This window comes from Clytia hemisphaerica, unplaced genomic scaffold, assembly GCF_902728285.1.
Source record: "Clytia hemisphaerica strain Z4C2 unplaced genomic scaffold, Clytia hemisphaerica genome assembly, whole genome shotgun sequence".
In the NCBI taxonomy this organism is placed as follows: domain Eukaryota; kingdom Metazoa; phylum Cnidaria; class Hydrozoa; order Leptothecata; family Clytiidae; genus Clytia; species Clytia hemisphaerica.
The window spans coordinates 4,311-30,159 of record NW_027104286.1 but is presented as its reverse complement, the minus strand read 5'-3'; the positions used below and the strand labels follow the sequence as shown (position 1 = coordinate 30,159).

General features: G+C 36.8%; 3 protein-coding genes across 3 annotated transcripts; all 3 read right to left on the bottom strand.

The window, feature by feature from the left end:
- Positions 1 to 20,778: 20,778 nt before the first annotated feature.
- Positions 20,779 to 21,288, bottom strand: LOC136817001 (uncharacterized). The gene has a single exon (XM_067073345.1). It carries the CDS (start codon positions 21,286 to 21,288, stop codon positions 20,779 to 20,781), a length of 510 nt encoding a protein of 169 aa, XP_066929446.1.
- A 236-nt stretch (positions 21,289 to 21,524) lies between these two features.
- LOC136817000 (uncharacterized) lies at positions 21,525 to 22,968 on the bottom strand. Its single transcript, XM_067073344.1, has 2 exons — positions 22,240 to 22,968; positions 21,525 to 21,686 (listed from the first exon to the last, which is right to left on the bottom strand). Exons 1-2 carry the CDS (start codon positions 22,966 to 22,968, stop codon positions 21,525 to 21,527), a joined length of 891 nt encoding a protein of 296 aa, XP_066929445.1.
- A 192-nt stretch (positions 22,969 to 23,160) lies between these two features.
- Positions 23,161 to 23,595, bottom strand: LOC136816999 (uncharacterized protein C05D11.13-like). The gene has a single exon (XM_067073342.1). It carries the CDS (start codon positions 23,593 to 23,595, stop codon positions 23,161 to 23,163), a length of 435 nt encoding a protein of 144 aa, XP_066929443.1.
- Between the last annotated feature and the right edge of the window lie 2,254 nt (positions 23,596 to 25,849).

Below are 25,849 nucleotides of genomic sequence, written 5' to 3'. Positions count from 1 at the left end.
TTTTTGACCAACATAACATTTCTACTGAATACGGTTTAAACCAGAATTATCAAAATCAACAGAACCAAGTGACTCAACAACAAGCAAATTCAAGCCAATTCAACATAGCATCAGATGTTCAAGTTAACCCTACTCCCCCATCAACACCCAAAACTCCGATTAATCAAAATAGGGATAGGTATTATAATATAACTGTTTACTTTTCTCAGTACAATATTATGAAAGAAAGTCACAATGAAATAGCTCCATCTTCTTCTTCTTCCTCTTCATCTTGTCCTGTTCTTTTAACATAACTATGTTGCCATGAAACACTTCCTTCCAAAGAACAAAAGTAGTCCTTGAGAGTGTCCCTCATTTCGACACATTCTTCTCTTGGCCTTGAGCCGCGAACGGGTCGGACAGGTTCAAATGAACCAGTAGGTTTTATGCGTCTCCATTCGCCAGGTTTGATAGTTCCGTCAGTTGACTCGATGTCGATAAATCCAGAAGGTGTATACGTAGCGTTGTTCGTTAGTCTCAAGTAATTGTGCATTGCTAAGCAAGCACAAGTGTATCTCTCAACATTTTTAATTGAACCACGAATTGGACGTAACAAAATTCTCCAGTGAGCTGCCAAAATTCCAAATGCATTTTCGATTGTTCTGCGAGCTCGAGAATGTCTGTAATTTTAGATTCTCTCATTCTCTGGAAAAGATCTCATTAGCCAAGGCTTTAGAGGGAAAATCTCATCTCCAACAAGAAAATACGGTAATGGGTCAAAGTTACATTCACTTACTTTTTCATCTTTCGGATATTCGAAATCCTGTTCATCAAATCTCATTCCCATTTCAGAATTAGCTAACACCCCACTGTCATTATTGCTTCCGTATGAGCCAACGTCAAACAAGGTAAAACAATAGTTAGCTTCACATACAGCCAATAGTACTATGCTGTAAAAGCCTTTGTAGTTATAGTAAAGACTACCAGACTTTTTCGGACATTCGATTCGGATGTGTTTACCATCAATCGCACCTATAACGCGTGGGAAGTTCCATTGTTCTTCAAACTGGTTTGCAATCCCCCCATTCCTCGGCTGTCTCTGGCTGTCTTAAATAGTCATCCTTCAAATATGGCTCTCCCCAGTGGCCAGGAATCTTAATGTAACAGAGAGCCGTTCTCTTGCTGATATCGGTCGCCGCTAAAAAGTGGTCTTCTTTGTTATACGGTGCTGAATAAGCGAAAGAAGATGTTCAAAACGAGATTGAGTCATCCTATGATAACGAAAAAACATTTCGTTGTCCTTCAACAATGCTTGGAAAAGGGTATAAAATGTTCCATGGATTGACCTTTCCTGATAAATGTCTCGAACTCAAAAGCGTTTCGGACGCATTTTTCTCCGATTTTGTCTTTTTCGTAATAAAAGTAATAACAGCAAATTTTCGCAGTCGTCCAAAAAACTCTCATCACCACTGCTTTCCATCTTCTTTCCACCGCTGAACGAAAATAAACTGAAGTGTTTAAGTTCAGTTTTATAGGACATTTTAATAAAAAGGTTTCATAGTGAGTACAACAATGATCTAAAAGTTATACGCCGGCGTTTAGAATTTAAACGCCACTTTTTCAACAAGTGAGTACTAAGCTTAATAGGTGTAAAATGAGATCGATTCTACTCTAACAGGGTACAGACATCCATATCCCTTACACGAGAAATAGCAACGTAGCCTACGTCAGGCCCAGCGAAAGTTTCTTCAAATACAAGAGTGACAAGTTTCAAAGTTTCACCTTGCATTTTGTGGGCAGTCAATACATGTCCAGGTGTCTGCGGATAATATTTTTACCGCTATCATCGAAAACTGGGATTATTGGTACCACACGATTTCCAACTGTCAGAAATAGAGTTTCCTTCTCATAACATTTAAGCTTCTCGACCATGCCATTTACATATTTAGTTTTCTTACATCGATTCTCAGTAACCATGAGAAGGATTCCTATATATATATCAAGACTATTGTGGCGGTAATCCGGTATTGTCATCAAACATTCTTTGTGGCCAAAAAGAGAGCGCAGCAATTTACCACAACCACAAGAAAGTGATTTCTGGAAATTTCGAAGTAGCAGCTTTGATTTTCTCAAAATTAACTTCTCTTGTGTCAAATGAGCACACACTGTTTGCATTTAAGGCTTGGACATCTCCTACGCTTGGGTGTGATTGTCATTCGAAATCTTGCCAAAAACGAACGATAAGAAATGTTGCATCTCACTCGAGAATGAAGTATGAACGGTGTGAAATTTTCACAGATGGCAGGTAGATTGAAGAAGCACGGGGACGTACAGGTTTTGCCGTCCACAGATTTCAACGGTTTCACTTGAGATCCATCTCCGGCAATGATTAGTGTAGATTTCAAAGGTAGTAGGATATTGATAAGATCTACCGTAGCTAATGACCAATTGATTGTGTATGTAGGCGGGTCAATGACAGTGATAAATATCTCATCTCACAAGTTACGTTTGGATGAACCAGGTTATATCGAGACGCTAACTTCGCAGTGGGACAGCCGGTGATAGCTCTGCAGCTTTTATCTTCGCAATATTTAACGATTGTATTGACAAGAAATGGTTTTCCCGAACCAGCTTCACCTCTGATAGATATCATACGAAATCTATTAAATATTGGTTCAAATTTATTCGTTAGCAATGATTCAACTAACAAAGATAGTATATAACACACTTGTTGCGGAACTATGTCAATAAAAGGAAAATATTAAATGTATACCTTCATTGGTGATTGGATCTTTTTCTTCAATTTTGTAGTCTTTTGAAACATCACTATCATCTATGAAGTTGTCTTCTATATCGTATTCATTATCAGATTCGATTTCAGGTTCCGTTTGAGTTGTCGCAAGGCGTGCTTGATTTAAAACGGCTGCTCTGTCGACTAACAATTTCACAATAAAGAAAGCTCTTATCTTATTGGAGTTCAATTTGTCCATTTCGAACAAGTTCGATGCCTCACAAACATTTATTTCTGTTCTCTGTATGAAGCCATTCACGATTGTACAGATTGTGTAGATGGCTCTCATCATGTGGACATATGATACAAAGTCTTGGGCGAAGAATTTCTTGTTCGATTCATCTAACGTCCTTTTGATGACACGTTCATTGTTGCTCCAGAGATCTCTGTTCAAATGCATGGCCATTGCGAAGTGTTTCGACTTTGGACTGTAAACTTTCGATTCGTACGTTTGATCCAACTCGTCTAAACTTTCCAACGGTACGTTCATTAAGTTGTGTTGGAAAAAGAATTTGTTATTGAAATATGAGGAATACTATACACCAACAAGAGCGGTTTCATTTCTTGAATACCGAACCGCGTGAGTACCACTGATTTTGAAAGCTCTCAGGAATTGAAGTAGAGACAAGCCTTTAGCATCGTTTGGACGGTCAAGGTCCTTAGCTCTGGTTGAGTGCGGCACACAATATTTCTTGGTGTTTCTTAGCCTGGATATCCAGGCTGTAAACCCTTTCACAGTCTAGTTTTTGATATTTTATGTTCTGGTTTACAGCCTGGTCTCCCTAGAGCGATTTACATTCTCTTTAAGAGAATGCAGTCCGCTTGCTTGCGCTCACTTCGCTAAAACCGTAAGGGCCAATCTACACAATCTTGAGCAATTCTAAAGCAAAAATAGGATAGTCCTCCAGCTGCTAGTGAAGATAGTGCTTTCTGTTACATGAAAACATGAAAAAGAAGAAAACAGAGGCAAGTTCATTTTCCAAGAAAACATGGTTGGTCATGATAATGCATGCAAACTTTTTTATGGACTTTGGTGTAATCTTTGGATGTTTTAAATAGTTTTAGATCTTGTAAGACTGCTTTTTATTAATTTCTGTTTTGATGCCCTGGGTTGGCTAGGAAACATGGGTTTTCACTTTCATTCTCTAGGGAGACCAAGCTCTATAATTTTAGAATTTTGTATGTTGAGGTAAATTTTGTTTTTTCTAAAATTTTGAGCTTGGATATCCAGGCTAGGTGTTTCCTAAAGAGTAGAAAGTTTCTTTCATTGAGAAGCTTAAATGTTTTACGTCGCCGACCTAGTGATAATGTTAATTTTAAACCACAGAAGTTTGGAACTAGTACAAGAAGGCTCGCGTAAATTAATGTGTGTCCAAATTTTTGTTAATTCTTCGGACCCATCATCACCCCTCCTAGTAAAATGAATTATACCTTTAAAGAAGCGCATTACAATGTAAAACATTTGGCCCAGGATATCTTTGTTGTCCAGAAGTATTGAATTATTTTTGGGTTTGCCAAGGGACAGATGATGCGTGTATCGCAAACCAATGTGCATGCTAGATATATCGGGGTCACTGAACGCATCCAATATTTAATGGTGTTTAAGTTTTATTACGTAAGAGGTGACATACTTCAATAGCATTTCTTGGCCGTCCAAACTATGTACGTCCATGTGACTTTCAAGGGACGACAAGATTGTGTCAACAAAGTAGCCTGTACTTGGCCGCAGCATCCTCAGACATGTGCTTAAAAGTTATGCCGTTAGCTGAAAAAAAGAAGAAAGGCTTTTATGATTTCTTCCTACATTCTGACAATAGTACAGAAAGTGACTAAAGAGCGAAGGTCAAATTGTATTTACTGGTTAGCGCTGTTTCAGGACATATGGCAAGTGGCATCTTGTCGTTCTTTGACACTTGTAACTTCTGTATGTAGTATGCGAGTTCCGCACAGTCGGTTTCTATGCTTGCTGAAAAACGCTTGGCGTCGATTCTATGAACGCTAAAAGCCAGACCAACATGTTTAAGTGTGGTGCTTCTCGGTCCTGAAATTCAAATATGTAAAAGTAGGTCCGGTCAATCGATCTAAGGTTTTCCTTGTCAGCAAGCAAATGTTAACATCTGAATCATATAAAGTGTCTTTTAATGTTCGCCAGACCTTTCAACTGCCGATAAAGGATCAAATTTAATTTGTTTGTCCTTGTTTGATTGTTCGTTCGAGTCTTTTTTCAAACATGATTTGCCTGGAGTAGCTACTGATGGCACTGTTGGAGTTTCTTGCTTGAGACATTTCAACACTGGACCAGAGTCTTTCGCATGTTGTTTCGTTTGTTCAATGAAGTAGGTCTGTGCTTTCGACGGTCCTGGCTCGTTTGTACTGACAGTACGTGCCGTCAAAGACATTAAAGGTATCGCGGTTGGTTCTTCTCTTCTCCTTCTATTTATTTCGTCCTGGACGATGTCTTCAATTAGTCTGTTACAAAGGAGCCTTGCCAAGCCACATCCAATCTTTGGGCAAAAGTAGTGGAACAGGATGCAGAGAAAAACGAATGAAATGCTGGACGTAGTGATAAGAAGGGACAGATACAATTGCCACCTGTAGTCGACTTGTTCTCCAGCAACCATTGTTTACGTTTTGATGTTAATCTAAATGAACATATGAGAACGTTAGTCCAAATGTATAAATAGCGATGAATTAAGGTACAGAGATTCGATAGACATACCGGGTGACCCACAAAAAGTTAAGACATTTCTCGACGTCTTGAGGCCGAACAAATTTTCCAAAGTGCTTGGAGTTTAGATATTTAGAAAGTAGATATCCTAACTTAAAATTTGAGCTATCACTTTTTAAATTTGACCAATTTTTTACTTATGAGCTTTTAAAGTCAAAATTCACTTTTCGGAAAGTGTAAAAAACACGTAAAAAAGTTTTAAAAGTGATAGCTCAAATTTTAAGTTAGGATATCTACTTTCTAAATATCAAAACTCCAAGCACTTTGGGACATTTGTTCGGCCTCAAGATGTCGGGAAACGTCTGAACTTTTTCGTGGGTCACCCGGTAGTAGATTTTTTTCAAAATTACGCGGATACATATACAAGTTAGCTTCCGTAAGTAAATATGATAGTAAAATAATATGGTACATTATTTCGTGTCTCTAATAGGTGTAAAAATGAGATTGATTCAACTCAGGGTACGGACACGAGAAATAGCAACGTAGCCTAACTTTTTGATACATAGTTGCTTAAAAATGATAAAAAAATTAAAAAAAGCAAAGTATGGATAATAATAGAATATTTTCAAAATTAAAAAGTAGATCTTTTTTTTTAAACCAACAAACCAACACACCGATAAAACCCTTATTGCTAGGCAGTTTTCGGCCCAAATTTGCCTCGAAATCTTTTTTTTCTTCAAAAATCAGGCTCTGTCACATTTTGGATATCACCATTTTGCCCCATTAGGCAAAAAATCTGAAAAAACTAAAAACCAATCCCGAGAAAAGCTGGTAACAGACGGAGAGACGGACAAACAAAGGTTATTTTAAAGGACCTCCAGGGTAGGTAAAAAATAAACAGGAAAAAATTGAAATAATTTTCATCAAAAACGCTTTCAATTTCTTAAACACAATTTTTTGCAAAATAATGATTGGCCTTTATTTATCATAATTAATATGTTTCTGTCAAAACTATTTCTTACCTCATATTTAGTTGAAGCCTTTATAACCATTTGGAAAAGCTTCTCCATAAGTTCATCTTTTTGGCTTCGTTTTGCCTGTTTTTTATCAACATGCAAAAATTGCATTAGATATTCTTCTAGAAATTTTTCACTCAGTGCCAAAATTTCATTCTCTTTAAAGCAAGCTCTTTCCAAAATCTAAGATATTAACAATATAAATTAACAATATAAGTTACTGGATAGTGAACGTAAAAGTAAATGTATATTTGTGCTAAAACTTATGGATGAACGTAAAAAACACAGTAGTGTAGGTTACTGGATACTTAGAACTAATTTATTTACTTATTAAGAATTATCATTACTACACCTCAAAATTCATAGAGTGCAGGGTGGGTCAAGGTCCCAGCATAGGTTGAAACTCAACCTAAAACCAACCACGTATGTCCCCCCCCCCAAAGTGAGGGTGCACACTATGTAAAATCACTTGCAGCAGTCATGAAAAAATGGAAGTGACTGCACTTTTAGAAAAAGCAATACTGTTGTGATTTTAAATTTCCCTGGTCATTTTCCCAAAATCAAAACCAAGCCTTTTTTCAAAAATTTCTTTAGGACAAAAATATATCCGTTTATGTGGAGCAATCCAACTAGGGTAAATTAAGTGATTCAGCAGGTGTTTCTTCGTCTTGCAATAAATAAAATAAATATAACAGCATAAAATGTCCTTTTTGAAACGCATTGAATGTAAGCTTATCTTGATGTCTTGTGTGTTTTCTGTGATTCCTTTATTTTGATAAAATTTTGCTTTTGGAAAGCTTTTGTAATCAATCTCAAAAGCTTTTATATAAATTGCAAATTGACCCGTCTCGACTTCATTAAAAAAACTACAAATTTTTAGATATTGCTAAACTTTGAAATGCATGGTTTGACAACGTGTGACATCATTTTGACCTAAATAGCATCATCAACAGGCCACTAGTGGAGACGGGATGTAGGTTAAAAAATAACTTGCAACTAAAGTTAAACTTGCCTTCCCAGTAAAGTACATCATTAAAGCATAGTTTTCATCTGACCTCAAGTCAGAGGCTTGAAAATGGTCCTTAGAAAGCAGTTTCTCTTCTAACCCTTTGATCAGTGAATCCTTTTCCATATATGCAATTTTGATAGTCTCCTCAACTTCCAAGAAGTCTGAAAGGTCATCTGTCAGTTTGTGTGAAAACTTCAGCTTTTCTATTACTCCCAATTTCGCACAATTTCGACAAGGCACGCTGCACGAATCTGAAAATAAACAAGCATATAATGCTGAATGTAGCTAATTATAAAAGTCAGAAAAAAAACAACTATAGAGAGAATAAAAGAAGTAGCTTATAGATTCGGGAAATAAATGAAACGTGTCCAGTGATCAGTATTATCATTTATATTGTAAGTTTATTCCTGTCAATTTTAAGACTTTAGGAGGCTAGTAAAAGAAATAGGTAGATGTTCGAAGGGCTAATAAGATTTTATTTATCACAAGTCAAAAAGTTTCTTTTTTTGCTAGGATACACAATAGTGCACCAGCGTGGAACTTCATTGAGCAACCTTAAGCCATCTTTACCTTTTTATATGCATTACAAAAAAACTTTTTTCATGATTAAAGCCCTTTATTTAACATTCTATTTTTTCCGCCCACCTCGCTTATTCAAAACTAAAAATCGTTAGTTCAAAAAAGTTATATGCATAGTATTTGTAAGTAAATAAACAAAGTAAACCCATCACGTACCCATCAGTAAAATCATACATCACGCCTAAGACCCTTTATGACATTACCATGCCGGTAAAACTAAAAAGTTTTGAGAAAGATTTTCATACAAAATTGCACTGTCACTTAAAGTTTTTAAATCAAAGACCTTTTTATTTCGTCAAAAACACAAAAATATCTCGTGTAAAAGCCGTGCAAAAGATACAAGCGTTACAAACGTTCAAATACAAACGGTCATATCCATGTTTTAGGGCATAAAAATATCCAGACAGAGAAAAAATACTAAATAAAAAACAAACATTAGCAAAAAATACAAATACAACAAAATCACCTTATCTCTGCTTTGTTAATGCAAGTTTTACAAGGTCTCCGCTGTCTACATCTAGGACAACCTTGTCATGTAAATTAAGTTGGATCTTTTCGGCACCAATCCTTGAATGTGCCCACACGTATGCTTCCTTTGAATCTAAGTTGGATTTGACTACCAACTTAGTTGTTGTAGTCGTTTTCGTTTGAGAAGGATTTTTCGTTTCTCTGAGTCTAAAAGGAACGGACATTTGATGCTCAGTTCCACTTCACAGTTTGTCTCGTTCCGTATTTGAAGATGTGCCACCACTGAATGTACCACAACGGTCTAGGTTTCTATAAAATAAAACCAATTGAGATCAATAATAGTGACAAAAATAATGAATATTACTGCATGATAGCTGCTCGATTGGTTTCATTTACCTTCCAAAAGTCTCTCCTCATTGCAAAATTTTGAAAACAATTGAATTGAGCCGTAAAAAATGGGAATCTGAATCCCTCGACACGTAACGAGTTTCAGTCCGTAGTTAGGTGGGTGTGTCCCCAGGACCCCAAGGACAACAAAAATTTACGGGCTATTATAAAATGTATTGATAATAAGAGTTAAGAATATTTCTGTTATCGAGGACTTACTTGAACATTTTGAGCCTTGTTCTGATCCCATGCTGATTATGATAAATGCTCAGTTGAAAACTTGTGCGCTCCTTGTGTAGGCTTAAAGTGGACTGAATGAATTCTAGACATGTCGCATAACTGACATTCGAGACAATAGGCGGCTGGGCGGCTGCTTCGAAAGGGTGCGGAAGAAAATACTTAAGATCACAGGAACCAAGTGAAAATAGGAAAGCACAATATTATGGATGCACGAAATTTTATTCAGAGTCACGGACTGCACCCATTTTAGAGACAGGGGTAGGGAGACGAAAAATGTTTCATTGTAAATGATAGAAAAAAAAGGAAATTGAATATTTCAAAATGAAAATGTATGATTTGATGACTTAACAAGAAGATGATCTTCAGTCTTTAGAATTTATAATTTTGGCGAGAACTTATTTTGGCGATTAATGAATCTTGGCAAATGACAGCATAAATCTGTTCTATTATGCCTTATTTGAAGCTTTTTTTGTGAACTCAAGAAGTTATTTAGGCTAAATACCAAAAAAATTATTTCTGAAATTTTGCACAAAATCAGATTTTTCTATTTTGAAATTTTCTTTAGTCATTGTAGGGAAAATGAGCATATCTTGCGATTAGCTTGACTATGTTTTTCTCTTTTTTTTTTTGCACAATGATATAGAATGTTTATGTCTAGAATTTGATGGGATCTAATCTTTAAAACAATTATTACAGGATTTCGGTAAATTTGGGCCAGAAAGTGCCCCAAAATGGTGTCTTTTAAACTTTGTGTTGAATTGCTTCATTAGTTTTTACTGATTTTTTTTGCAAAGGGCAGGTTCTCTAAAAAGTGGCAGCCTTTTTTCCCAGAACATTTTTTTGACCGTAAAAGTCAGATTTTCGTATTAAGGAAAATGAGCATTTTTCGTGATTAGCTTGATACTGATAGTCGATAGGTTTGTGGGAATTCGCAATACCGTTTTCCCGTCAAAATTTTTGCTGAATCCCGAAATCCCCAAAATTGAAAAAAATTATAATACCGTCACACGGGTTTGTAGAGGTTAAAATACCGGCATAATAACAAAAAAAAGGCTAAATACCGTCACTGTCTGATTTTAAAATACCGTTTTCCTGTCTCTTTTTTCGTTGAATCCCGTAATACCGTACTAAAAAGGACCAATCCCGTCACACCGTAAAAGAACAAACCCCCCTTGATATTTTTTCGTTTTTTTAGTTTCCATTTTCATACTATTGTTGCCATTTTTCTATTTTCTTCTAACATTAATTACGCTTCAGGTAGCTCCATTCAGCATGTAGCTTGTTAGTGGGGTCGTTTAGCATAATTTACCGGAAAAAATAACATATAGCTGAAGCTTTCTCCAGACCTTCTCTATAGGATGCTTATGCCTCAGGAAAAAATCCCCTAAAATCCCACTGGTGGAACATCCCTTTTTTGGGCAATTTCTTTTTTCCCCACGCAAAACCCTAAGGTCAAAATTTTTTGAAAATTCCAAACTCTTTTTGAGACAACATCATGTATACCATTCGAAAGCTCTCAAAAAACTATACAGAAGACTTTTAAACGGGTATGGCCGAATTCATTACCTAACTCGAGATATTTCATGCGCAAGTTCCACTTTTCGCCACATTTTGGTCTAAAATTGACCAAAAATTGCATCTTCTGCGTGAATTATCTCGAGTTAGGTAATGAAATCGGCTATACCCGTCTAAAAGTCTTCCATATAGTTTTTTGAGAGCTTTCGAATGGTATACATGATGTTGTCTCAAAAAGAGTTTGAAATTTTCAAAAATTTTTGACCTTAGGGTTTTGCCTGGGGAAAAAAGAAATTGCCCAAAAAAGGGATGTTCCACCAGTGGGATTTCAGGGGATTTTTTCCTGAGGCATAAGCATCCTATAGAGAAGGTCTGGAGAAAGTTTCAGCTATGTATTATTTTTTTCCTACAAACAGCCTGTACTTTTGTAACACGACCACACTATGTCCTACAACAAGCAATTTAATTTTTTTTGAATTTACCACCACATCACTATTATTTTATGAGTGCTCCTTAAAGGGTACCCTACCTTTTAGGAATACCAATTGGGCTAGGCTTATTGGGGTACCCATATGATTTACAGACCAGAATTAAATAAACAAAATTTTGTGGAGGAAGGTGATTTTAGTTTTGCTAATGCGTCTGATATTGGGAGTATGAAGACCTGGGAAAGTGTTTTGAATGTTTAAAGTGATGCTGGTGCTCAGAAATATTTCACTTTAAAATTATTGTATTGTATTTGTATTTCAGAAGGGCTAGGCTACATCATATCTTCCTTCGTTTTTAGTGTAAAACTGCTACTGTACTCCTCAAACTGTGAGTACTGCTATTGTTTTGAATATTGAAATTCTCTGGATACATCGCATGCGCACTGAGGTGTTGATGAAACAATAGAGAGTTTCGAAACCAGAAATCTTTAGTCATAGCTTACAGCGCATTGGACTTTTCCAGAAAAAATTTGTTCATGGGAGGTGTCGGAGACTATATAATTTTTCTGTGAGCTTCCCCTGGACATTTCGATTTCCCCTGGACAAGCATCAAATTGACCCCCTAGACACAAATATTTACCCCTGGACATCGCAGATTCACCCCATGGCCATGGCAGTTTTTTCAGGGTTTTTTCAATACCCCTGGACAATATATTTCCAGCCCCATTAATGGTTTTTTTCTGGAAGAGCCCATTTTGCGGAACTAACTAACACTCTTTGCCAAAATTCTTTCATATTCCTAGAGGATTTTTGAGATTTATAAGCATAAATTTGTGAAGTACGAAGGGCTAGATGGCGCACTTTTGTTAAAAAGTGTGCCGTGGTTAGGTGGGAAGGAAATGTCCACAGCGCTTGACCAATTTTCGAAAACAATAGCAACAATATTTTTTCCGATATTCACTTTTTTTTGCCTGCGACGGCTAGAGCACGACATCTAGCAGTTTGGGTTATTTAAATCTATAGTATATATATCCCAGGCTACTTTGAACTTTCGTTTTCAACGAAGATGGCAGGATGGTTTTGAACCTTACTTTTCAACGAATACTATCTTTTCATTCATCCTTGGAGAAGGCGTGGTGCTCTTCAAGCTTATTTCATTATTTGTCCTGATAAAGTGAAAGATTAGAAGAAGGGTGAGAGGAATCAAGACAAACTATGTAAAGTAAGAAAGAAACTCTTTACATGATAAAAACTAGATCAAGTCTTACTCTGAATGGAAAACACTAAATGTCATTGTTTATTGTACAGGATAACTTTAAAATAATTACAATGTTATGTGAATGTAGAAGTGTCACCCCTACTAAAAAATAAAACATCATTATTAAAATGCTAAAAAAACTGAAAAGAATAACCAAATCAAACCTTGGATACAACGAGGGTTGCCTTTCCTCCAGAAATTTGAAAAAATTTTATAGGAAATTGCAAACATTAGTGTTTGGCTATACAATAAAATAGAATCTTAAATGTAAATTGAATGGAATAGAAGAAAATGAATCATCAGGTGAGATTGAGCCTTTTTGTATCGTCTAAAAATCGTTGAATTCGAGTTTTAGAAATAAAAAATGTCTTTTTTAAAATAAATAAACCAGCTGCGCTGGAAGGTCAGCCCGAAAGGATAAGATTGAAAAAGTCTCATTAGATTAAAGTGCTAAGAAGGCTTTGTATAGAAGTTTCCAACAAGGTGGAAAACTGATCATCATATCCAGGACTTAATTTCTTTCTATTGAAGAAAAATTAAAATCACCCGTGAGCGTGGTATGAAGATGCTAAATTAAGTGGCTTCTGTTCCTCCACTCAAGAGATTCTTTCTAAATTCTAACTCGATGTATTAGGCGTCCAGGAGATCTGGGTTTGAGTCTGCATGATGCTTCCATGCATGGGTACCTTAAGTGGATTGATTTTCGCGATTTTCGCGAATTGTGGTCTTTCGCCTAATTTTTGAAATTGCAAATTTTGCCAAACCCGGGGGGAAAATAAAAGAAGGAAAATAATGGAAATTAGGTGAAAAACAGGCTCATTCGCGAAATTTAATCTACGCCAAAATTTTCCGTCTCCGATTTGCGAAATTTTGTCCACGCGAAAATTAATCCACTTAAGTAGTTTAGCAATGAAACAACATGTATCGATTTGAGGACCTTACTTATATTTGATATTATATTTTAGTTTCATGTGTGATGTATGTGACAACGATAAACGGTGACAAACAAGACATGAAATTTCTTTAGAAAAATTTACGAAGCGTATATCAATTGGACGAACCAAATATACGAAACGAACAATATGCGAACCATCGACACCTGCAGGAAAAGAATCGGAACTTTCAAATATATGCGAAGGGAAACGATTTGATACGTCATTAGATTGGAATTTAGGATCGAGAATTATTATTACACGAGATGAGGAATATGTATTTTCTTTTTCACGAAGGGATTCGTGATGGCGCATCCGGCCGGTTCGTTTCTCCATTGTGAAAGAGACTTTTTTGAACTAACAACAGAGACATTCTAGCATTCTTTGTTTTTATATTCTTTTTGAATTTTGCTAAAAATTTATCATACAATGCGAATAAACGTTTTGCACTTCATTTTTTGTTTTGTGAGTATGGGAGTTTTAACCCTATTCATACCACAAATCTATAAAGCCCCGAAGGGGACTAGGTACGCGAAAAGTGAAGCAAGGTTTGGAAGGATTTCCTACCAAAGTCACGTGACTAAAAAATATACAATTTGACCAGTTTGAGAGATGCGAAATTTGCGTTTGCCGCCTACTTTTTTTGATCTCGCGCTCCCATAACAATTAAAATGCTAGATCCCATCCACCGGCACGAAATTTCAAAAGTCAAATTTTTGCTTTAATTTTCATTTGCTGGAGAAAGCTTAAAGCTGCATGGCTTTACAGATCTGTGATTCACACTAAGCTTTTAGGGGCGGTTCAAAACTAAGGGGACCTTTTTTATATCATGCCTTAACTTTAGATTTACTTGCAGGGTTAACCCTATTTGTCCGAGGGGGGGTCCCTTCGACCCTCAAAGATTTTGCTTTGTGGAATTAATTACTATCGGGTGCTTAGTAAGAGTCCTCCCGCTAATTGATTTTTTTAAATTTTCCAACCAGGATATTTTTATTCCAACCGCCTCCCCGTCTATTAGGTACCCGAGAATAACCTTTACGGCATGAAGGACGACAAATATAGTTTTCATGTGTCCGTGTAAATCAGGCTTTATTTTAAAACGGGAAGTCCTACGTTTTTCGGAAAGATCGGGAAATTTCGACTCCGAAACGGTTCTTTTTCCCGTGTCAACAAAGTATTAGCAAAATGGCTGACTTTTGTTTTGGTCTTCTTCAAGTGGTTCAGAGCCCTAAAAACTATCAAATAATGCTGCTGTTTTTATTTGTTTCTTTGCCAGTTTGTTTTAAATAATAACGAGGTTAAGTAAATTGGTAAAATCACGACGATGAACGGAAATTTAACAGGCTAGTTAGTTTCAACCAATCAAATTTCGTATTTTCACTAGCTACATTTTTCGTCCGTAGTCGTGATTATCCTGGTCAACCTCAGTTATGTTGCTGATATATCTAGGAAACTGAATAAGTAAATAATAAACCCCCAGCGGTTTGCGTGAATGCGTGAATGGGCATTTTCGGTCGCGTGAATGCGTGAAAATTGGAAAAAAAATGCGTGAATGCGTGAATTGAAAAAACTTGCGTGAACGTGAAAATTCACTTTTTGATTGCGTGAATGCGTGAATCTGGGCTATTTTGTGCGTGAATACGTGAATTTTTCCTTTTTTCCACCGATCATGTGCAGTTTTCCCGATTTTCCAATGTTTCCCCGAAAATTTTCCGATTTCCTGAAAAATCGGGTTATTGCGTGAAACTCGAGGAAAATTTGCGTGAATGCGTGAATTTCGAAAAAAAATTGCGTGATTGCGTGAATTGAGGGTCCGCTGGGGGGGCCTCATTAAGTGTTTTTCATTCTTCTCCTTTTTTACGAGAGCTTACAGTGACTTTCAAAGCGTTTCAAATTTGGTGAAAATCGCCCAAAATTTTGGTAATAATCTCCCAAAGAGTCCTAAATTTATCAAATTTTCCTCTCAAAAAAGTTTATAATACGAATAACTGAAATTTTCTAGTTTTGAGGAACAATTTTTTGAAAAAGGGCCAAATTTGCATAAATTTATCCCTTGAGGTATGTCAGATTGGTGTAAGATATTTCATTTTGAAATGTTAAAAATACCTTTTCTTTTTTATGTTAAAAACTCTGTAAATGATAAAAAGATAAAGCCTAAATACATGTCTTTAAATAACAAAATTCAAAATTCTTTGTAAATGTGCAAACTACTTCAAGAATTTCTACCTTTTTCATAGATAGCAAAATATAAACCTCTTTAAAAATGTCCAAAATAATTTTAAGTAAATGAAAATATAAATAAACGTAAATCTCTTATGTTTTGATATATTATAAAAGTCAGAAACAGAAAAGCCTTAATTTCCTTCAACAGGACATTAAATTGAAAAATTCCAAGAGAATCAAATAGAAATAACGTTCCAGAATTTTATGACGAAATTCCTAAGTATACTTTTTTAAATCGACCAGTCATAAAAAGTTTTCCTTTTCATGTCCTAAATATAAACTTTAAAAAATATATCAAAATACAACATAAATATCTAAAGTTAGATTTCTCTTTTAAAAGTATAATATTAAAAGATAACTACATATGCCAAGCGAGGTGCTAAGTCTGTATTAGAACAAGGAATTACCATAAATAAAAAAGTGAATAACTTCGAAGACTTCGATATATTCCCTATTGTCACATTAAGACCACACCACGAAAACGAATAATTAAGAAAGTGGTATATAACTTCAATGCCCAAAAATTATAGGTTTGCTTGACTATTTTCTGTGATTAAAATAGGGTAAAAGGGCCCCCCAGCGGTTAAAAATATCAACATACTCAGGAAAAGAACAGAAACAATAAATAAAACTAGCCGGTACCCAGCGTCGCACGCCTGTTAAGCTGTAGCTGAACGCATTAAAAGTCCTTTGGATGTTGAAGCTCGCTTGAAAGCACGATCAAATAAAAAGAATTAAGGAGACATTCGAGTTATGGAGACTTCACTGTACTATGGATAGTCCATTTGGGCGAGTTTTTTTGGGAAAACCTTTAAGTTGTGTCCCCTGTGACTTAATTTTCTTCAAGTCGAAGTGAAGCACGACGTTATTAGAATATCAATCATAAATTTAATGCAAATCTTAAAGGATGGTCAAGCAAAGACCAAATAAAGCGCAAACAAATTAGTAAGGGTCAGGCAAATCGGAAAGTTTCTAAAAATACCGAGGACTCTCGGAAATACCAAGTAATCAAGTAATTGCATAATATTAGCTAAGACAGTGTTATATAATCGAAAAATTGAGAAGTTTCGCCAAGATTAAATTATTTGGCATTTTCCCAAAATAACCCCTAAGTTCATCCAAATCCTTTTTCCTTCAAACGATCATTTTCTCTCCTTCACCTTAGTGTAGGGCGAGAACCGTGAAGACGACGACGATGAGGAGGAGGCTCGGGCTCTGGAATTGTATGCGCTCACTAAAAGAAAAGTATGGAGTACAGTTTTATTGTTGTAAATTTATCACAAGATACTGTAAAAGCTAATGAAAAAAATGCCAGCAATAAATGAGTTTTTGAACTATTTCATCAATTAGTCAGTGGGCCATTTGGGTCATTTTTCGATGACTTGTAACAGAAATTTAAAGTTTAAAATTAAACAAATTTTGCAGCAAAAATCAAACTTCAAACTTAAAGATATCTTGCAATCTAGACATTTCACAGTCTAGTTTTTGATATTTTATGCTCTGGTTTACAGCCTGGTCTCCCTAGAGCGATTTGCATTCTCTTTAAGAGAATGCAGTCCGCTTGCTTGCGCTCACTTCGCTAAAACCGTAAGGGCCCATCTACACGGCGTTGAGCAATTCTAAAGCAAAAATAGGATAGTCCTCCAGTTTCTAGTGAAGATAGGGCTTTCTGTTACAAGAAAACATGAAAAAGAAGAAAACAGAGGCAAGTTCATTTTCCAAGAAAACGTGGTTGGTCATGATAATGCATGCAAACTTTTTTATGGACTTTGGTGTAATCTTTGGATGTTTTAAATAGTTTTAGATCTTGTAAGACTTTTTATTAATTTCTGTTTTGCTGCCCTGGGTTGGCTAGGAAACATGGGTTTTCACTTTTATTCTCTAGGGAGACCAAGCTCTATAATTTAAGAACTTTGTATGTTGAGGTAAATTTTGAGCTTGAGATATCCAGGCTAGAAAACCCTATAAACAATACCATTTCAAAATAGTACTTTTAAATGTCTACTTTTCTAGCCAAATTTGAAAATATCAAACTTCTTGCATAGCTGCATCAAGAAAAATGGCTGAATATTGAAGTTTTGCAAATGACCCCATTTTCATACTTTCAGATGGAAGTCGAAATTCCCTTTCCAGAACTTTTTTAAAATTTTGTTTACAGAGATTTGTACTGAAAAAATAGGTCATCAAAAATGGCCAAAAAAGGGCCCAAAACTATTCCTACTGACTGACTCATGGTCAGCCTACCGAAACGGTAACAAAATCATGTAATTTTTCTTACCGCTCTCTGCTTTTTTTTGAGCTTTGAGAAGCTCCTTGAGCTCCTCCCGGGATTTGGCAACAATGCCAAGTACCAACCGTGCTGTAAGGAAAACAAAAATAGTCTTAAAAGAAAAACAATAGGGTAGTAAATTGGTAATGTGAAAAAGGTGTTGCGTACCAAAGCCCTTAAATTTGGGTTTTTTAATCTAAAAATGTAATGAAATTTCCCAAGAATTGTAAAGTGAACAAAATCAAAATAGAGATTTAAGAAGCTTGTGTACCAAAATGAATAGATGTGACAATGATCAAATCCAAAATAACAGAACGTAAATGTCTTACTGTGGTCATCAATTTCATTAATGACTGACCCCCCGTCAGTCTGGGTCGAAGGGGACTTCATTCTAGGGGTCAGTTTTTTTGTTTGGCACTCTTGATCCTTCATGAAGGAGTTTTTTATCAAAAGATTGCCCATTTTTAATCTTCGATTTAATTATTACTGAAAAAAAGAAGATAAGTATAACAAAACTGAACCAGATAAAATCAGTAAGTAGTAAGTAAACAAACAAATACAATTCGAGTAAAGGTTTAACAATTACCAGGGCTCAATCTCAGTTTTAATACAAATCATCATTAATCAAGCCCTGGGATAAGAAATCGTCATTGGTTGTGCTAATTGCAAAGGGATGGACATGAATTCAGCTTTTAAAAGTGGGATGATGAAACATGCAAAACGAAATTCTTTAATACTGCTTGCCTCACAAAACATCGTGGTTCAGTCGCAGATGAATTCCAAAAACAAACCATTTGAAGTGGTTTGTCTCCCATATGGAATGGGGATCTCATTGAAGGTTCTCCAGTAAAACTTGGGTAGTGATGAAACTTGTTGACATGACTCTTGAGCAGGTTGGTAAATGCAATTGCCATAAAAAAACCATATTAAATGGTTTGTCTCCCATATAGAATGGGGATCTCAAATTAGGTTGGTGCAAAGCTGTCTTCTTTCCAAACATTGACATCTCGATGACGGTGGCAAGTGATTGAATGTAAGGCAGTAACAAAGCAAGTTTCATCTCTTCATAAGAATTGTTTAACCGTTAATGTTATCATAATTGTATTTGCACAAACAATGGCAATCAAAAATAATGTGAAAGACAACACGATTAAGAAAAGCTACTATAGATACTAAACTCAATAAACGATTGAAATGAAAAAATCATTAGTCAATCAAATTTTCTTTGTTCAAGTAGTTATTATTCCGTTTACATCCTAAGTAGCTCATGAATAATAAAGTAGGAGGTAAAATAAAATCAAAGAATCTGAGGGTATACAACATTTTTTGTATAGCATTTGCGTCTAGCATACCCTTGTTGGAATGAATAACAAATTTGAACTTTAACACAGTTGAATGCACGTGTGCGAGAAAAAGCAACATACAGTTGTCCGTGTGAGAAACATGGTCGACACAAAAATATACCAACTTTTTCATAAGTTTGCCCCTGGCTTTTATTGATTGTAACAGCATAAGATAGGCGTAATGGAAACTGGACCCTTTTCAGTTGAAATGGTAAATTTGTGTTGTTGGGACAAAATGTGATCCTGGGAATCAAAGTTCTTTGACCAGCAAAAAAACCAGTAAGAATTTCTGCATCAATGACATTGTCTTGTAAATTACAGACCTTGAGACGCGTTCCATTACAAAGACCATCTTTCAGGGACAAATTACGAAGTAACATTACCACAGACCCCACTTTAAGATTTAACTTGTGTCTAGGCATTCCACTTGGGGTAATCGAGTTTAGAAACTCTTGAGGATAAAGATCAACTTCCTCCTGTGTATCAGCAACGACCGAGTCAAAACTGAAATAAGTACAGACATCCCCGTCTGACGTTGCAAAATTTTTTCATTGATTTCCAAGGCTTCTTCATTTGTTGGAGTTAAAATCACCCGTTTTGTTAGGTCCTCACCATCTGCAAAATTTCCGAAGATTTGTTGAATCATATCAGAGTCTTTAGGGAGCACACATTGTTCTGGAATTTCGATACAACCTAGATATGATTCGTGAGCTTTCATTGGCAAAGCACCCTCACCCAATCGCAAAAGAAAGTTGGAAAATTCTTGCTCCCCGATACATGTCCGCATGTTTTGATTCAAATGAAATACTTGTGCTAGAGGCCAAAGAGGACTTCTTTTCAAGCAACTTTCAACAACCTGGGCTGGACTTCCTCTTTTTACAACCGGAAGGGTTTGTCGAAAGTCGCCACCTAAACAAACAACTTTTCCAGCAAATGGTACGCCACTGTTACAAAATATCTCTCAACATTCTATCTACAGCTTCAAGAGCATGTTTGGGGATCATTGATGCTTCGTCGAAGAAAAAAAATATCTTGATTCCTCGAAAATTCTGCATGGGTACTATTGGGTTTCACACTACATGTAGAACCATCATTAACAGGTACAAGGCAACTTGAAAAGACTGTGGCACGTCTTCCCCCCATCAAGAAGTGTTGCAGCAATACCTGTCCAGGAGGAGGTGGAAACAGTGAAAGATTGAGCTCTGGCCTCCTTTATAATGTAGTTGTAGGTGTACGTTTTTTACCGCAACCACCAGGACCATCTACAAAAAATAGCTTTAGCAGAGTTGAAATCATTATTTGAAAGAGCGTTAATGACAGCATCAGCTATAGTGGTTTGAGCCTCATTCAAGGATGGCCTAACACGGTCGGCTTCCACTCGATTAGCAGCAGCATTTGGTTGTTCCTGAACAATCTCTACATCAAAATCAGGCAGATTGAAATCTTGTAAAGACTTTCCAAATTGTTGGAGCATGTTTGCAATGTTAGATAGTTAGATCATTTGCTCAGCTTGCAATTCACTATGGTGGCGTAAGAAGTCTTGTATCATGTGCTCCTTAAAACTCTCCCATAGCTCTGCCGGGTTATTTGGCTCACCATGAATGAGGATGGTGCAAAACGTTCGTTCTTCGAATTTTGACTGGTGTGGCAACATGAACTACTTCATTCAAAGTCTAAACCCAGATATTATCATCAGCTAAAAGACCCCTTGCTAAACATGCCTCTCTGAAAGTTGGATAGATTTCCCCATCAAAAGTTCTCAAGTATTCAAAGGATGTAGCACCTGGAATGTGTAACAACAAAACTCTTAGAAAATATCTTTCACCTTCACTTGCATTATACATCCAACAGATTACTGTTCCATGGCCTCGCTCTCTTACTTTCCACTTGTTACCATTTCTAGATTTGATAAAGACGTAGTCATAGGGAATGTCAGGATAGAGAATTTGCCTGGCAGTAGGATCATTTTGGTTCAGCAAAAACCAAGCAGTCAACATAGTCTCATTATTGCCAGCTCTATCAGCTGCATTTTCTTCTTCACCTTCCCTAAAATAAACACGCTGAAAGTTAGGTAAATGTACCGCCAACCTGATAACAGTATGAGTGTGCATAGGAAAAGCGAATAAACGCCAACATGCTTCTGGAGCAGAAACATAGTGCATCAAGAAAGGTTCTAATCTCATCATGATCTATTCTCTGCAATCTCAATATGGGCTGTGTCATGGCCTTTGTAGATGTATTTGTAAAGATATTTGACAGCTTTAATGGAAACACAGACTTCCAAGTTAATGTGAGCATTATATTTTTTTGCACAAATAAGGACAATATGGCACGACCCATCTAGTATCAAGATCAAGATTCCTTACCCTAACAGTATGGCCATTGTCAGGTCTATGATAAGAAGGATAGCCATCCACATTCATAACCGTTTCGTTTCATCGTTAAAAGATTTTGGAAAGCCTTTTGAGCAACTACCATCAATCATACACGGACTACGTTCATTCAAAGCACCACATGGTCCATGAATCATGTTGGACTTGATGATCTCGTAAAGCTCAGGTTCAGTTTCTGGATCAGGGAGCTGTGCACAAATCAGCGGTCAATATCATCTGCATTTCTCAACTTAAATTCAGCTGCAAAATGAATCAAAATATGTGTATGGGGAAGACCATGCTTTTGTAACTCAATCACATCAACACAGGCAACAACCATTCCAAGAATACCATCCTGCATTATTTCCTTTTTCATGGCAAATAACTTCATGCGAAACACGAGTAAGTAAATCAGGCCTGTCGTGCGCTTTCTGATTGGGAAGTAAGTTCTCAGTTACCTCACGCCATCTAGGATTACACGTGAAAGTCAAGAAGGCATCTGGCTTTCCATGCTTAGAAACTACACAGCCATTGCATCCAAGTAAAGCTGGTGCATGGCTCTGGGAGACCGTGAAAAGGTTGAAGGCAAAACAAAAACATGACCCGCATTCAAGTTTCTTTGTTCTGCAGCATTTTCAAGATGGTCAACTAAACCTTGATAACATTCGGCCCTTAATTGTTGCTGATTGTGACGAAGAAAGTCCAACCTTGAACCTTCAACTTTTGTGTAAGCATCCACCATAAATTGCTGAAATAGCCTACCTGACAAATGGAGTGCAGAGAAACCCCCTTCGGATAGCTAAACCGATAAACATAATGCTCAAGTTGTGTCACATGATTCCTGGTCCTTGTCGCCCTCTCAGCTACGTGAGGCATATTCATATCCCAGCCCAGATCACCTCTTGGAAAAAGTAATGGATAGATATATGGATCAACTACGCTAGATGTTGATGGTATACTTCGCAAATGATGGTTTCGTGGATAGACAACGATATTCCTACCAGCTGGTGGAGCACCATCTTCTCCTGTGAAGATGGCGGCCACCTCTTCATGCAAAGGCGCATTGCCACGCCTTTGATCGTGCCCCTCTCTCATTACCATGGTTATCCTAGAAACTGGACGGTTTTCAGCTATAGCACGATTTTGTTCCTCTTGTTCAACCTGTTTCATGTGCTTAAAAGAAGCAGCATAAGGATTTACTGTTCCAAGAACATCCTGGATTAAAGCCATAGTGGCCCTATTACAATCAACTGCAGATGGATTCTTCATTCTCAAACCTAAAGCTTGTGCAGCTTCAATGATATACAATTGAGCATATTGTGGTTGTTCTTCGTTAGGAAAAAGAGTACCGTAGCGATGACAAATTTGTCCACAAATTCTAAATGTTGGAGGACCAATACCTGGAGGAGGTCTCAAGTTGGCAGAAAAAGACCCAAAAGCAAAAGAGTTATTGTAAATACGAATTTTTTTTTCGAAACTCCTTGGCCTCATTTGAATCATCAGTGAAAAGATGTTGAAGTTGAGGTGGAAAAGGTTCTAATTGAGGCAGGGAAACTTTGCCTTTAGAGCAACACTTGAATTCATTTTCTTTTTCAAATTTCAAGGCCCCACAAAACTCACAAACATGGTTAAAAGCTCCTAAATAGTGTTCATCAGGAAGGGGGTTACCAATGTGAGCTAAATTCAAGCGCCTTGGTCTGCGGTGCCAGGCATTATCCCTCTACGCCTATGTGCAATCTGTACCTCGTTTTCGTTTTCACGAATATTTCTGTTTCGCTCTACATTTGCTTGCCTCCTTTGACGCCCTTGCTCACTATTTTCATTTGCGCGCCTATTCCTTTCATTTTGAGCATTAATATTCTTTCGCCTATGCTGTTGTGCTTCATTTTCATTTGCCCGCCTGTCTCTAGCACGCTCTAATTCAACTTGTCTGCGCTCCTGCGTCTGCTGCTCATTTTCATTTGCACGCACAGTTCTTATTCTTTGAGCATTCCTTGCTCTTCGCTGTTGAGCTTCCTGAGGAGTTTCTATTGCCCTTCTCCTACGCGCATTTTCAGCAGCAGTTCTTCTACCCCTCTCATCAGCAGGCCCCCCTTCATCATCTTCAATCAGGATCATTTCGATTTTCTTGGCTCATTTTCGGGAAGGATTTTTACTCTGCACATGACTGAGTAAAATCTATAATACACATATTATCTGGCCTGCTAACATGAGCTACCTAGGATATAAAAACAAAAAATAACATACTCATACTTTGAACATAGCTCGAAGAAACACTTAATTTTGACCTGGTATGCCAGTGATTCTTTTCTCCAAAACCATTATCGAGCCGAAGGTTATTAGTTAACTTTTAGTTAATCCAGCCAGCTCCAGCAAAAATCAAATGAAAGTGAAGGTATGTAAATTATGAAAATAAGAAAATTAGCACAGTTGTGACGGGTGTTGTGTTTGTTCCGCATCTTAGTGGATACAGCCAGCATGCCCCATTAGAATAAAGTCCAATATGACCCCCTATCATGTTTTTAATTTTTTATAAGAACCAATCAAAATCATTTTAGAGGGGACGGGTGTTCAACTTGTTCGGGTGAATACGGAAAAGATTTCATTTTCCAAGAAATCTTACCCCCTGATTATTAAAACGGCGTGAATCTGATTTAACACATTTGTGGAGCAAGAAGCAAAAATCATCTTTTAAAAGAACAAAAACATTGCTTGCGAAAACGAAAGTGACACACAAACACACATACAGACTACGGCTATTAATATACAGATAAACAAATAACTTCAAGACTCTGTTGACATCTTTGTCTATTCATCATCACTTTGATCACTGTGAAATGCGGCAGGGGTCACATCAGTGAAAGCTTCAATATTTGAGACAACGTCCTTTTTGGACCTACCTGGAGGTCCGTTCGTCCGTCCGTCTGTTACCTGCTTTTCTCGAGATTGGCTCATTAGTTTTTTCTGATTTTTGGCACAATGATGCAAAATGGTAATGCCCNAATTTGCAGTAGCACTATTTGTGGATCTAGGTCAGCAATTTCAGTATCATAATCCAATTGAGGGGCACCAGTGGGTCCTCATCCTAGAGTTAGGCCCTGTTGACGGGTGTCTTATTTAAGGCCACCCTGCCAAAAGTATACGTTTGTATGGGATGTCTCTGATGTTTTGAATTACATTAGACAAATGCCGGTTGATGACTCAATCTCAAATAAAGACTTAACCCTAAAACTTCATCGCTTTTGGCTATCGCATCAGCTAGTAGAGCGTCTGAGATCTGTTATCTAGACATTAGGTACTTGGTTAAAGGGAAAGATTCTTATGAGTTTCACTTCGTTTAACTCACCAAGTCTTGGAGGAGAGGCAAACCAAGACCAAAAATATGTTTTCATTTCTTAACAGAAGAACCAGAACTTTGTATTTGTAAGATATAGACCAGTTTTGACAAGATAAAAGAATGGAGATCCAGATCAGGTACCCAATTTGTTAAGTCATATAGAACCCATGGCCCAGTGGCAGTGGGGTTTTCTAGGTGCTAAGGAACTGTTAGGTTTGGCGGAATTATAAAAAAAATTTTTTCTCTTACGAGACACGCTTCTACTTCCAAAGCTAAATTAGTTGGGATACCTTAAGATTGTCAAGAGGGTCAATTGTCCAGATTCTATGTTTAGGAACAGATACTGCCAGGAGGTTAAAGTTACGGAAAGGTCAAGGGCATACGAAAATAAACTGTTTAAGAAAGCTTTGAACAAGGAGGGCTAGAAGCGACGGCTTCTAGTTATGGATACGAGTATGTCGCTTAGCAGGATTATATCTAGCGAGATTTCACGCTGTGAAATTTGGAATTGTGCAAGGGCGCGAAGCGCCCGCAGTGCAAATTTCGATTTTACTAGTGAAATCGAAGCTAAAAATCTAATCCTGTCCTCCCTCCCTACCCTTCTTATCATAACCACTATTATGTTTCATTTCCTTCAGGTGGTTTTCATCGTGGACGACGTGGTCGTTGGAATTGAACAACGCATCATTTTAGCAGTATTATTAGGATTTTTTTTGACATGTACTTAGCTTGTCTTTGAAAGATGTTTCAATCTAAATTATATAACTGTGTACAATTCTTTTGTGTAAAATCCAACTATTTCTTCAAAATTTCGAGAAAAAAAGAAAAAAAAATCAATAAAAAAATAAACATAGGCTTTCGCTTGTCTTCTAGTTATGGATACGAGTATTTCGCTTAGCAGGATTAGATCTTTAGCTTCGATTTCACTAGTAAAATCGGAATTGCACTGCGGGCGCTTCGCACCCTTGCACAATTCCAAAGCTTCTTTATTGTTGATATGTTTTATTGGCCATGCAATTTCAATTCAGGACACTT

Bases quoted from the DNA above. Each gene is read 5' to 3' on its own strand.
- LOC136817001 (XM_067073345.1), bottom strand. From the start codon at position 21,288: ATGAGATTAGAACCTTTCTTGATGCACTATGTTTCTGCTCCAGAAGCA.
- LOC136817000 (XM_067073344.1), bottom strand. From the start codon at position 22,968: ATGAGGCCAAGGAGTTTCGAAAAAAAAATTCGTATTTACAATAACTCT. The intron at 21,687-22,239 runs GTAGGCTATTTC...ATTTGTGCACAG, and splicing joins CTCTGCACTCCATTTGTCAG to CTCCCTGATCCAGAAACTGA.
- LOC136816999 (XM_067073342.1), bottom strand. From the start codon at position 23,595: ATGATCCTGATTGAAGATGATGAAGGGGGGCCTGCTGATGAGAGGGGT.